Here is a 13296-nt window from a genome sequence, read left to right as displayed (position 1 = left end):
TGAGTCCCTGCCCCGTGACCAGCCCCATGCTGCTGACTCTCTCACTGACCTGCTGATTGGTCACTCACTCACCATAGGCCCTGCCATGCCTCTCTAGCCATCAGGCTCCCCAACTGCAGAACTGGGGTGCCACTTGGCTTCTGTCCCTCTGTCTGTAGGAGCTTCCAGGTTGGGGTCAGACCCTGCAGGAACGATCGCTGTGCTCCAGCATGGGACATGTTGGAGCAGAGGATGGCTGAACAGGATGCTTCTGCCTGGGGGTGGGTGCTGGGAGGTGCTGAGGAACATTTGAGCAGGGCCTTGAAGGATGCACAGGGGTTCACTACTGGCTCAGGGCCAGGTGGGGCTCTGGGCTGAGGCTGAGCTGAGCCTGGATCGCTATCTGGGGTGGGATTGATGCCCAGAGGCCCAGTGGAGCTACAAGGACTCGTGTGCAGGGACTGGCAGCCCAGAGGAGGGGCTGAAGGGCCACCCAGACTCAAGAGAGAAGCTTGGTGCCAGGGACAACAGTGAGCAGGGACAGGGATCCAGTCATCCATCCTGGGGCAGGAGGGCTTTCCCACTGCCCCTCCAGCTCACACACACCCAGGTGTAGACCCATCTGGAAAATGGGGCCCAGCCGAGCCCACAGTCCTGGGGCCTGCGTGCTCAGTAAACTGTAGAGAGCTGAGCCCTGCATCAGACCCCTGCAGGCCTTTCCCCAAGGCCAGGGTAAGGCCCAGGTAACCTGCTCTGTCCCTCAATCCAGGCCTTTGGTCAGAGGTCAAGACAGGTCCTGGAAGGGGGAACAAGACCTCTGGAGAAGGGCTAGTGGTTCCAGGGCCCTGAGGGACTTGAGGGGACACAGGTTTTTTTTTTTTTTTTTTTTGTGAGGAAGACTGTCCCTGAGCTAACAGCTTGCCAATCTTCCTCTATTTTGTATGTGGGATGCCGCCACAGCATGGCTTGATGAGCTGTGTGTAGGCCTGTGCCTGGGATCCAAACCCACGAACCTGGGGTCACCAAAGCAGAGTGTGTGAACTTAACCACTACGCCACTAGGCTGGCCCCTGGACATAGGTCTTACCAGGAGGCTGTGTGGGAGGAGATGGGAGGGGAGGCCCACCAGGAGACTGGTCCTCCGGCAGGCCCACCTCACTCAGTGTCCCTTCAAGGACCCAAAAGCTCAGGTGGTGGCCTTGAGCTGGGATGGCAGGCCCAGGGGGTCCTTCTTGAGCTCTGGGCCTGTCAGGGAGCACAAGAGGGAGCAGCAGCCCAGGCGCCCATGCTGTGGACGCAGGCAGGCTGCACTGCAGAGGGACGGCCCTGCGCTCTGGGACGGACGGACGGACACGACACACACACACACACACACACACACACACACACACACACGCGTCGTCCCTGCCCCCCCCCCACCAAGGACAAGTGGCCCTTTTTACAGCTGGATGGGGGTGGCTACACACTCGTCCCTTTGTCCAGCACGTCCCAGGCCATTGTCCTGGAGTCTGGAGCCCCTGTGGTGCCTGGCCTGGGAGGAGCAAAGGAAAAAGCAGGGCTCAGGAGGGCTGCGCGCAGGGAGGTCCAGCTTGGACGCTGGGGTGTGGTGGGGGGGGTCTGGCCTCACGGGGTACCAGGAAGACCAGGCAGCACAGGAGGAATGGTGTTTATTTCTCTGCCAGGCATGGTCAGGGGCCAGCCCTAGGCCAGCAAGGACCTTGGGGCTCTTGTCCCAACGTGGGAAAACTGAGGTCCCTGATGGCAGCTGAGGCCAAGGGCGGATGCTCAGGCCCTTCGCACACCAGTGGCAGGCAGGGACGCCAGCTGCACACCACAGAGCTGGAGGCCAGGCCAGGCAGGGCAGGGGACATGTGCCCTCAGCCCTGGATGCACCCCCAGACCCCCATGACCTCAGGGTCCCTACGAGGGGCAGGGACACCCCAGTAACTCTGGGGTTGGACAGCTGGGGTCCAAACAGTTCCGACAAGGACTGGCCAGGTCGCCTGAAGCACACCACTGTCCTTCTCAGGTTCTTCTCTAAGTGACGCTGTGTGTTCTCACTTAGTGACCTGCTGGGGGCTCGGGCTGGGCCAGGCTGCAGAAGGCACTTTCCAGGGGTGGGAGAAGTGAGGGGGGTGGCTGGGGGCTGCCGCCTGCCCCTTCACGGGAGAAGATGCGGAGACACTCACACAGGGCCTGTGCAGCGCCCATGGGGTGGGGTCAGGCCTAAGGCCACACAGCAGGGTCGCCTCTCCCTAGCTGCTGGGCTGGTCTGGCCCCATCAGGACCAGGGAGGGAGGTGACGAGCAGGCCCACAGACCGTGTAGGGCAGGCTGGGCCTTGGGGGTCCCGGGGTCCAGTGCAGCACCAAGCCCCAAGCCCTCCTCCTCTGAGTCTTTGCCTCCCTGCCCCCCTGCTTCGGGCCACCTGGGAAGGGGCCAGACCTGGGCTCTGCCACCTGCACCCCTTAGCCTCAACACTCAAAAGAGCCTATGGCAGTGGAGACTTTGTGTGGCAACAAACAGCAGGAGGGGGATGCTGAGCACAGTGGTGGCGCGGGCAGGAGGCCTCCCTCCCCAGAGGCCCTGCCTATGTTCCTCCACCATGGACACCCCCCTTCAGCCACCCGGGAGGCCCCCGAGCCCTGCCCCGCCTTCTGTCCTTTTCTAAACACAGGCCCTGTTTCTAAACACAGGCCCCGGCAGGCGTCCGCTGACCATATAAGGAGGCCTCTGGCCGAGCTGCTTCTCCCTGCCTAGCCTAGCGCTCCCAGCTCCCTGGAGCTCCTGGCAGCCCGCTAGCCGGGGGTCTTGGTGGCGAAGGTCAGGTAACCGGTGTGGCCCACAGCCTCCTTCATGGGCGTGCCGCTGCGGAAGGGGCTGGCGTCGGGGCCAGGGCTGGCTCCCAGGTCGGGCGCAGGCAGACTGATGGTACGCACGTTGTACACCTGCGGCAGCACCTCCAGCGTGCTCAGCTCTGAGAAGCCCCGGGCCGCCAGCGCCTGGCATGTGCGCTGCACCTGCTCAATGCACGGTGAGAAGGAGCAGAAGCGCCCGCCTGCGGGGAAGCAGGACACAGGGGTCAGAGGGCAGGGGGACTGCAGGACCCCTGGAGCCCTGCCTGCCTGCCCCTGGCAGCCTCTTCATGCCCTGGTGTCCGTGGGCAGCCCCGTCCCTGCAGGAGCAGGCCTTGGCACAGAAACCCCTCTGAGAGAGCATGAGGAGGTGGCCGCCTGGAGCCCGGCCTGCGGTCTGGGGTGGGCCGAGCTGTCGGCTGAGCCCTGGGGCCCCAGAGGGAGGAGATGGGCAGAGGCCACAGAGCAGGGGCTCTCCTGGAGCCATGTCGAAGGGGCTGCCCATACCAAGCCCTCTCATGTCCCAGGCACAGGGCCTCGTCCACTACCCTGACCTCATGTGGCCTCCATGGGCACTGCCACCCTGACTTCCACGAGGCAGCCAAGAGTTAGGGGTCATGCGTCACAGTGGAGCCCCAGTGTGGCAGCTGCCAGAGCTCAGGGCCAGGACAGCTCTAACCATAACCAGACAACGCAGTACAGGCGGGGGCGGGCATGGGGAAGGGGGCGCTTGGGTGGGCGGGGGCCACTGCTGTCACAGGAAATTAGAGGCTGTCGTCCGCTCCTGGGAACAGGAGGCGCCTGCTCCTAGGGGAGCCCGACGCCCTGAGGATGACAGGGCGGGGGCGAGAACTGACAGCCCCTTCCTGCTGCATCCCACCAGGCCCGCCTGCGGTGTCCCTCAGCCTGGCCCGGGGCCAGCCCAAGTCCCCATTCTGGTAGGGAGGGCATGGGGAAGCCAGGGCAGGGGAAGGGATGTGGCCCAGGCAAGTCTTTGAGCCCTGGTCCCCTCAGCCATACACAGTGACACAGACCCCCAGGCAGGGCTGGGGGGAGGTCTGGGCTTGGAGGAGCCACGTGCAGCTTAACGCCGACCCAGAGAGGGCACAGCGTCACCCCCAAGAGGGGGCCCAACCCCTATGCACACTGCTGGGGAAACTGAGACCCCCCCTAGGTGAGGGCCTGAGCCTGCTGGCCAGCCCGAGGACTGGAGAGCCCAGCGGCACACCTCCCCGGGGCCGGGCTCCCACAGCAGGCAGGCAGCCATCAGAAAACGCCAAACCCACAAATAAGCTGGAAGCCTCTGGGCCCAGAACAGATCCAGGGACAGCACCCAAAGGAGCGGGCTTAGAAAGGCACAAGGGATGGGGCCAAAGCTGGCGTGGCTCCCCCAGGGCAAGCCACGAGGACAGAGTCTCGGCAGCAAGACGGAGGCCCAGGAGTGTGACTGCCTGGGCTTGGCCAGGGCTGGGCAGCCGGCTCTGGCCTCCCTGGGACCGGGCCCTGGGCCCGTTGGTGTCCCTGGAGCAGGGAGGGCCCGCAGTTTTCTGGAGGGAAAGCTAAAGAGAGCGGGGCTGAAGGGAAGCCAGGGCTGCCCCTCTTCCCAGCCCCAGGCCCAGGACAGGGCAGTCCGGGGTGGAGCCTGAGCCAGCTGTCAGGGGACCCACTGGGACCCACTGGCCACCGCAGTGCTGTCTGAGCCAGGCCTCAGCATCTGTCTTTCAGACAGGCAGCCCTTCCCCCGGGCAACCCAGCCTGCTCCCCGCCCTCCCGCGCTGCACCCTCAGCTGGGAGGGGGAAGAGGCCTGGCTGCCTGAGCCGACTCCTTCTCCAGAAAAGGGAAAAACCCAGGGCCTCGCCAGCGCCTCCCTGGCTCAGAGCCCACCTCCCCGCCTCTGCGCCCAGCATCTTCCCTAAAAGGGGCCGGTGGCCTGGGTTCTGGCTGGGGGGAGGGAGACTGCAGGGAAGGAAGGCCTGGGTCAGGGGCTACCCAACCTCCGACCCGCCCCGCCTGTGGTGCAGGTCCCACCTCACTCAGGCAGGGCTGCCACACTCCCCAGGGGCCTCAGACATCTGCTCCCTCAGGGAGGGAGTGGGCAGGGCCAGGAAGCAGGGGCCCAGCTAGAGCTAGTTCTCTCCAATTCTGACTCCATCGCCAACTCTCACCCTCTCCCCAGGTGACCTCCCACAACTCCCCTGGCCAGCCTGACCCACCCCAACATCAGGCCAAAAGGAGCTCCAGCCTGGCCATGGCTGCTGTGTGGCCTGGCGGTTTCTGACCTCTCTGGGCTTCAGATGACCTAGAGGCAGGCCTGGGCCCAGGAGCTCAGCCCCCAAAGCTGCACCCCTCCCAGAAACCCTGATGCACCTTCAACCTTGAGGGCGTCCCAGGCATGGCCCACAGCCTCCCAAGGCGATGGGATATCCAGGAAGACGGCATCTGCCACGTGGCTCACGCCAAAGCCGCTGCGGCACACGTCCTGGTTGCGCACCGTCACCCAGCGACCCACGCGGTGCTCCTGGAACTCCTCCCGCGCCTTCTCCGCCCGCTGCTGGTGGAACTCCACCGTGTGCAGGTGGCCCGTGGGCGCAATGGTGCGGATGATGGCGTGGGACACGGAGCCGCTGCCGGTGCCTGGCGGGACAGGGGAGGTGTCATCAGAGACTGCCGGGGCACCCAGGAAACAATCCCGTCCCCACCCTAGAGAGACCTACAAAGAGCCCACAAGGTCTGCCGATCCTGGTCTACCAGTGGACATCACTCCAAGGGCTACTTGTTGGGTTGGCCGCCCTGGGTTTGGGACACCACTTAGGCTGTGTCTGGGCTGGGGGACAGGGAGAGGGCAAGCTGGGATTAATTAGTGATGTCTGCCATTGGGCCATGTGGGAGAGTGGCAGCCCTGCCCAATGCCAGCACTGGAGCAAACCCCGCTGCCAGACATGGAGCTCTGGAGCCCGAGGTTCTGACTGGGGCTGGGGCTGGCCCAAGGCCTCCTAGGCTCTGGGCAGAGCAGATGAAGAGGCTGGGCCCATCCCACTGCCTTCCATGCTTCCATGCGGTGGCTGGTCCCGAGCTCTGGAGCTCCTCGGCCTACTCGGGTGGGTCTATCTCGCTGCCCTCTATCCACTCTCACCACACAGGATGCAGCTCTGCCCTCACCTTGTTTGACCCCACAGCACGGTGACATGGTAACCACCCTGCCAGAAAAAGAGTTCCTTTCTTCCCCTCACGTCATGTCTCCTGGTTTTCCTCTGACCACACCAGCCACTCCTCAGCTTCCTTCAGGGCGCCCCTCTGCTTGACCTCCTATCCTGCAGCACCTGGCTGGGGCCTGCATCTCCCCATCCACCCCCCATCACCTCCCCTTGCCCCACGGTTCCAGGTGCCACCTACTTGATGACAACTCCCTAGGGCCATGTCCCTCCATTCCACACTCCTACCTAGCATCTACCGCATACTTGCAACCCACCCCCTCCCACCGCCTCAACACCCAAACGGCACTCTGCCTTAATAAGTGCAAAGCTGGACCCGACCCAACCCCAAATCCACTCCCTGCCAAGACTTCCCCACCCAGTCAATACCACCCATTGCTCAGCCAGACACCATGGAGGCACCCTTGACTCTCCCCTCTCCCACCCCAGATCAGATCCACCAGCAACTTCTGCCACCTCCTCCCACATCTCCCCAGGAGCCACCCCTTCTCCCACCTGCCTGCCAAGCTCGCCTGGGCCCCTCCCTCCTGGCTCTCTGCAACAGCCACCAGACTGGCCGGCTGCAATCCTGTCAACACAGCCGCAGAATTCTCTTCACCCCGTCAGACTGGGCCTCTCCCCGCTGCACAGCTCCCCGTCCACACAGGCTGAGTCAGACTCCTGATGACCCTCCGAGCTGCACCTGTTTTGTCCCCAACCTCACTCGAGGGCTTTGCACAGCTCTCTCTTGGGGTGACATCCTCCTTTGGCTGTTGATAGGTACCTCCTTCTCATCATTTTCAACTCAATCTCCCCTCCTCAGAGAGGTCTTCCCTGACCACCCTCGCTGGAGGGACCCCTTCGAGTCGCCTCAAACACGCAGCCCTGTCTTATAAGCCTCACGGTAGTCAATAGCACTGACATGCTCACACCAGGCTTACTGTCTGTCCCGCTCTGAGAAGCAGAAACCTGGCCTGTCTTGTTTACAGCTGCACCCACAGTTCCTAGAAGGGGAGCTGCCACATGAGAGGAGCCCAGAAGTGCGCCCGCTGACATAGCTCTTTCCATCTGAGTGGGGCGAGGCCCTGGCTGTGGGTGCACAGGGAGAAACAGGGGATGGAGCTGGTTCTGAGTCCTGCTGTCTGCCGGCCACTGGCACCCCCTGTCCCCTCATGCCGAGCAGTCGGCTTGACTCAGCCCCCACCCACTCTCTGACCTAGGTTCTGCATCTGACTTCCTATTTCAAAGTGCTTGGCTGGCCAACCGGAACCATCCAATTGTCCACATGGAGAAACTGAGGCCCAGAGAGGGACAGGACGGCCTGAAGCCCTCAGAAAGTCGACAACAGTGGTGTTGGGAACTCCTCATGACCCCAGAACCCAGCTACCCAGCCCAGGAGGAACATGCTGGGAATCTAGGTGCATCTGGGTCTGGGCTGTTCTTGGTCTGGCTGTGTGCTTCAATCTCCACCCCAGGCGGCCCCAGCACCTGTGTGATGTGTAAGTGGGTGTGCACATGCCTGTAGAAAGGCTGGGAATGGCTGGCCTTCAGGCACTTCCGTCTGCACCCCAGGCCCTGGGCTCAGCAAAACTGGTGCTGGCCACGGATGAGCACGAGGCAGGCTCCCCACCTACAGAGAGCACCGTGCTCCAGGAAGGGGCAACTCTCAGCCCCGGACCTGGGGCTCCCACTCGCAGCAGTCAGGGACTGCTTGACCAGGCACTCTCTGTCCCTCTGTCAGCATAAGGTTAGGGATCGGCAGTCAGCACCTTGGTCAGCGCCCAGCTACACTCTGGCCCCGCCCACTAAGGCAGATAGGACCCTCATAGGGCTCCAGCTCCTCCTGGAGGGGCTGGGACGGGGAAGCCTATCCTTGATCTAGTCCCATCACCTCTCACTCAGATGACAGCACCAGCCTCCTAACTGGCTTCCTTGCTTCTGCCCCTCACTCCCTACAGACAGCCTCCCAGAAAGATCCTGCTAAGACAGAAATAGCCATGCCTATCTGCAGGAAGAGCAGGCCAGAGGCTGTCTGGATGTTAGGTCTGACCTCCACCTTTCTGTCAATGTCTGAGTTAGAACTGAAGCAGCTTGAAGAACTCACCGGATTCACAGACCACAGAGCCAGGCCGAAGCTCCAGCATCATAGTGAGCAGGGCAATGTCGGTGGAGTAGAGGATCTGGGTGCGGTGTGGCAGGTTCAGTGTCCAAAGCTCAGGCGTGGGGTGCAGCACATAGACCCAGCCACCTCGGCCGCAGGTCACCTTGGAGCCGAAGGGGCGGCCGATGAGGTCTACTGAGTGTCGCAGGACACCATGCCGGGTCTGGGTCTGTGCCCCGCGCTGCACGCGCACTGCCACCATTGCACCATGGCCCAGTGACAGGATGGCCGTGTCACCCTCTTTGATCAGCTCCTCGTAGGCCACGAAGCTCATGGTGTTACTGTCTGGCAGGTGCCTGGGACCTGGGAGGAGGTGCGTGGGCATGAGCATGTAAGGGCGCCAGGAGGCAGGATGTGCACCTGGGGTCTAGGTAGAAAGCTGTGAGGCCCAGATCCTGAGCTGTGGGGGTGGGGTGGCTGGCTCAGCCCCTGGCACTGTCCAACAGGACAGCACAATAGGGCCGCACCCTGACCCGACGTTTGAAGCCCTTCTTGGTCTGAGTCATGAGACAAAGGCCATCATCCCGAAATCACAGATGCAGAGACTGAGGCCGGTCAATGGCAGAGCACGGACCCAAGGATTCCCACAAAAGACCTGACCCCCTCATCACCCTTCTCCAGGACCCTGGATCCTATTGTCCAGGTGTGAGATGAGGGAAGGCCTCCCCCCCCCCCACCCCCCACCCCGCTCCCAGCCACAGCGGGGTAGCAACAAATGGTCCGTGAGATCATCTTCAGGCCAGGCTCGATTCCGCGGAACTCCCCTCTCCCCGATCTCCCCCAAGGGGGGCTTCTGGGCGGCCGGGTGGCAGGGAGATGCAGGAAATGTAAGGACCCCCCAGGCAGAGGCTGGGGATGCGCAGGGGGCCGTAAACGGACACACTGGCCAGGCCCATTCAGGGGCAGGGGGCGGGTCAGGCCAGGCTGGCACTGGGCTGGGGGGACGGCCCACGGGAGGCTGGAGGGAAGCGTCGCGCCCGCCGGGCGACCCCACCCACGCACTGCCACCGTGGCCCCGCAGAATCTCACCGCCGACGCTCGGCCGGCTCCCACTCCCGGAGGCTCCGCACGTGGCTCGGCGACCACGGCCACAGCACTTCCGGCTGCGGCCCCGCTGCGGCGCCCGCCGATGACGTCACGGCGCGCCGCCCCTCGCGCACGGGATCCCGGGACCCGGGACGGCCCCTCCCGGCCTCCAGGGCGCGACTCCTGGTCGGCTCCTGCCCTAACATGGGTTCTCGTTCATATAGGCTCGTGCAGGAGACAAACTGAAAAGGACAGTCAGCCGGGCAGTGCCGGCCGGGACCAGCGCAGGGCCCCGTACCGCACCCTTTCACAGCCCGGGAGTCCCCGGCATGGCAGGCCCGCGGCTGGCTGCTCAGTCCTCCATGAGGACTCTGCCATGGGCATTTTGTCACTGCAGACCGCTCTGGGAACACCTTTGACTGGGTCCCACGGTGAATTCCAGAAGATGGAATCGCAGGTCAAGAGGGTCGTCCCAGAAGGCTTTGGCTGGAGTCGGCCAGAGGTGCAGGAGATGGTGGTCTGGAAGGGTCTGCCTTTCCCTGGCCTGCATCCCCTGCAGGGGGACATTCTCCAGAGTGTCCAGAGTGCAGAAGCCGCTTCAAGGAAGGAGGGGTCCTGTGTCCGCTCCTGGGACCCAGGGCGCAATGAGAGCTGGATGAACTGAGCTCACTTTGGGGTGGTGAGGACAGGGCCAACAGCCTGAACAGGGGACTGGGGGAGGGGCAGCTGGAGAACAAGGGCAGAAAAGGGAAGCAGCAGCCCTGTCTTGTCTCAGCAGGGCTGATTCAGAGCTGGTTCCTCTGTGGAGAGTGGGGGGGGGCAGGGGACATGGACTGGGCTCCCTCCAGCACTCAGCTCCCTGTGACCAGGGCTTGTCCTGTTAGCCCTGGGGACTGGAAAGGAATAGAGACCACCACCCCCCCCCCCCCAGCCCACTCAGCTACCCTGGGGCTTGCCCTGGCCTCTAATCCAAGGCCAGCTAGCAATGACCCTAGGCTGTTCTTCCCAGGCCCAGGCTCCTCCAGCCTGGCAAAACGGGAGTGGCCAGGTCCCAGGAGAGCCACCCCTTCCCAGGCCCTGACAACCTCTGGAGCACTCTGGACCACCCCCTCCTCTGGGGCCAGGACTGGCCAGGGTATCTGTGGCCCTTTGCCATGGGCCCCTCAGAGTCCATGGTGGGAACCCAGGTGCCTGGCTTCAGGCCCCTCCATGCCCCTGCCCTGCTGGGACTGGATCTGGGAGCTCTGAGGGCAAGGTGTTGGGCCTTTGGTGGCCTCTCACTCTCTGTGGGTTCATATTGTGTAGGGCCAGCGTTCTGGCCACTGGCTGCCTCTGCAGCTGCATCATGGCCTCCTGCCTCTTGTTCTCAACCTTGAGACAACCCAGCTCCGTCCTCGGCTGGCCAACCTCTGTTCCAGGTGACTTTGCTTCAGCCCTGTGTGATGCACTCTGCCTGAATCACTCCCTAATTGCTCCCCGGGGAGGTCTTCACTTTCCACTTCTGGGGTTCCTCTTCCCCAGCCCCTCAGCTGTATGTGAAGCCGAGACTGGGTGCCTACTAAGAGCCTAAATTAGGACTTGGTGACTTGGTGGTGGTTTCCTGTGGTCCCGACTTCCCACTTGTGTTTCTGGTGACTGGCTGACCAGCTCTTCTCCAGGCAGCCTTCCCAGGGCTGCCCATCCCTGAGCTTCCCCGAGCCTGCCCCAGCCCTCAGCCTGAGTCTTCAAGCACTGGCATCTCCCGGACCCCAGCTGATTACCCAGGTGAAGTGGACACCTTGCCTAGGACAGAGTTTGTTTATGGGGGTCCCCTAACAAGAACTGATGCTATATAAGCCCAGCCAAGTGTCATCGCATTGAGTCCTCCCCACAATCCTATGAGAGAGGAACCACTTTCCAGATGGGGAAACTCAGACTCAGAGAGGTTAAGGAGCTTGCCTAAGGTCACACAGGCAATGTGGCCAAAGTGGGATTGGGGTTTAAAGCTGGTAAACCTGGCTCCAGAGAACCAAGGGCAGATTTGAAGAACAGTGGGAACAGGCAAGAAGGAGACCCCTGAGAAAAGGGTCAGGCTCACCCTGGAGGAAAGGAAGAAGTAGAGAATGTCCACTGGGGGAGGCTGCTCTGCCAGCATTCCTGGCAGGAATCAGATGAGCCAAGGTCTCCTCCTCTCTGACCAGCCCAGCCTCCTACCCCATCATGCTCTGTGACCCAAGGCAGCCCCTACCCCTCTCCTGATCCCAACCAACTTCCCCTTTGGGTTCTGTGGAGCTCAGGGACAGGGCACCAGGAGGAAGTAATGCCCACCCTGGCTGCACTCTGAGCACAGACTTTCAAGGATGGCCTCCGGTTCCCCACCTGGAGCCTGGCCCTGCCCTCCCACCTGGCCCACCTCTACCTGCCCAGCCCAGAGCCTGCTGGGCCCTGCTGCTGCCGCTCTGAGGCAGACCATGTTCTGTGGATGAAAGGCCAGTGACTCCTTTCAGCCTCCCCACCCCCCTTCAGAGCCAGGTGGTTAATATATAACCAGGTGTGTTATCTGAGGAACCTAGACCATAAACTGGCCCGATGATGTCACTTGGCTTCTCGCCTGGATGCTGCCAAACCGGCTCTTGTGGGCCCTGGGAAAAGTAGAGGGTCCACAGACAAGGGCTAGGTCAGCTAGGGGCAGTGTTCTTCTGGCTGAGTTGGAGGCTGGCACCCTCTAGCACCGCCCCCTTGCTCTGGGACCACACAGGCTCCCACGAAGCCCCTGCGTGCTGGGGCTCTCATCCTGACATTTGGGTCTAAAGGCCTCCAAGTCCCCCTTCCCTTCCCCCATCACAGCTGCTCACCAGCCGCACTGTCAGGCTGAGTCCTGCCCAGGCTTGGTCTACTAGGGGTCCCCACGGGGAGCCTGGGGTCAGGTTAGCACAGGGCCATGCACTCCAGGATCATTGAGGGATTGCCAGACCTCTGACCTGGCCCCTCTGTCACCCACCTTCTGATCTTGCCTTTGCACCTCTGCAAAATGAGGGCAAAACATCCATCTAAGAAGGTAGAAGATTGCTGGAGCCCCAGGCAGGAACATCCCCAGGGCCTGATCCTGGGCAGGGCAGCCCCAAGCCTCTGGACCTCAACTCTCCAGGGTGGACTTTGCTTGTGGAGGCAGAGGAGAATCGGGGTCCTTCCCTCTCCCTCCCCCCGAAACCAGTCAAGCCTTTGGCTGCTGGGAGGGGCGGTGCCTTTGAGAAGCTGAAGACAAAGAGGAAGCCCTGAGTGCCCCCTCCTACCCCCCGGGTTCTGAAAGCCACGTCAGCCTGCAGGGCAAGCAGCTCTCCTTTCTAGAAACAGAAACTTGAGCCCATCAGGCCTTTGGGGGTGGGGAGGGCAGCTGCAGATGCTTCTAAAATTGAGGGAAGGGGCTTCAGGGGCACAGAGAGCAGGAATTCCAGGCTTAAGGGACACCTGCTGTCTGGCCAGCCTGGGCCATTTGCCTTTTTACCTTGGTTTATGGGTCTAAAAAAATGCTGACTGGGAACAGGTCAAAGCACGCCAAGGTGAGGGAGGGACGAGGCAGAAGTCCCCTCTGCGGTAACCAGGGGACAGCCAAGTGAGACTCCACACCCTTTGGTGAGCACATAGGCAGAGATGAACAGACTTGTCCTCCTTTGGGCCTTTGCTCCAGTGCACGTTCCTCGGGGCACCAAGTACCCCGGAATTCCTTGCTCTGCCCTGCCCGCTCTGCACCCAGCTCCTCCCATCTCCTGACGTTATTTCCTTCACTTAGCCGCTTGCTTATGGCCAGTCTTCCGCAGCAGCAGTGCAATGTTCACCTTGCTGCCCACAGAGCTCACTGCGCAGTCCTGGAGGAATTTTGTTAAATATACATATAGATAAGGGTTTCTTCCTTCCTTCCTCTATTCATGAAGCAACGTATGATGGACATAAACCACACAAGCTCCGACTCACTCTTTTTAACAGCTGCATGGTATTCCACACTGGGGACATGCCTTCCTACCCCTGCCATTCTTCAAGTGATGGGCATCGAGTTATATCCAGGTTTGTTTTTCCCACTACACATCCCTTGGTCTATCTGCGACGAG

At 62.1% G+C, this 13296-nt stretch overlaps 1 protein-coding gene across 1 annotated transcript; it reads right to left on the bottom strand.

Moving 5' to 3' along the window:
- Nucleotides 1-1629: 1629 nt before the first annotated feature.
- On the bottom strand, nucleotides 1630-9346 carry TRMT61A (tRNA methyltransferase 61A). The gene is made up of 4 exons (XM_070593376.1): nucleotides 9215-9346; nucleotides 8129-8488; nucleotides 5201-5467; nucleotides 1630-3035 (listed from the first exon to the last, which is right to left on the bottom strand). Exons 2-4 carry the CDS (start codon nucleotides 8457-8459, stop codon nucleotides 2776-2778), a joined length of 858 nt encoding a protein of 285 aa, XP_070449477.1. The 5' UTR covers nucleotides 8460-8488; nucleotides 9215-9346; the 3' UTR covers nucleotides 1630-2775.
- Nucleotides 9347-13296: the final 3950 nt, after the last annotated feature.

Source organism: Equus przewalskii, chromosome 25 (genome assembly GCF_037783145.1).
Source record: "Equus przewalskii isolate Varuska chromosome 25, EquPr2, whole genome shotgun sequence".
Lineage (NCBI taxonomy): Eukaryota > Metazoa > Chordata > Mammalia > Perissodactyla > Equidae > Equus > Equus przewalskii.
The sequence above is the reverse complement of the archived record's forward strand: the minus strand, read 5'-3'. Positions and strand labels throughout refer to the sequence as shown.

Coding starts and splice junctions, on each gene's coding strand:
- TRMT61A (XM_070593376.1), bottom strand. CDS start 8,459: ATGAGCTTCGTGGCCTACGAGGAGCTGATCAAAGAGGGTGACACGGCC. Junction 5,468..8,128: donor CTCTGTGGTCTGTGAATCCG/GTGAGTTCTTCA, acceptor CTGTCCCGCCAG/GCACCGGCAGCGGCTCCGTG. Junction 3,036..5,200: donor GGACGCCCTCAAGGTTGAAG/GTGCATCAGGGT, acceptor GCTTCCCCGCAG/GCGGGCGCTTCTGCTCCTTC.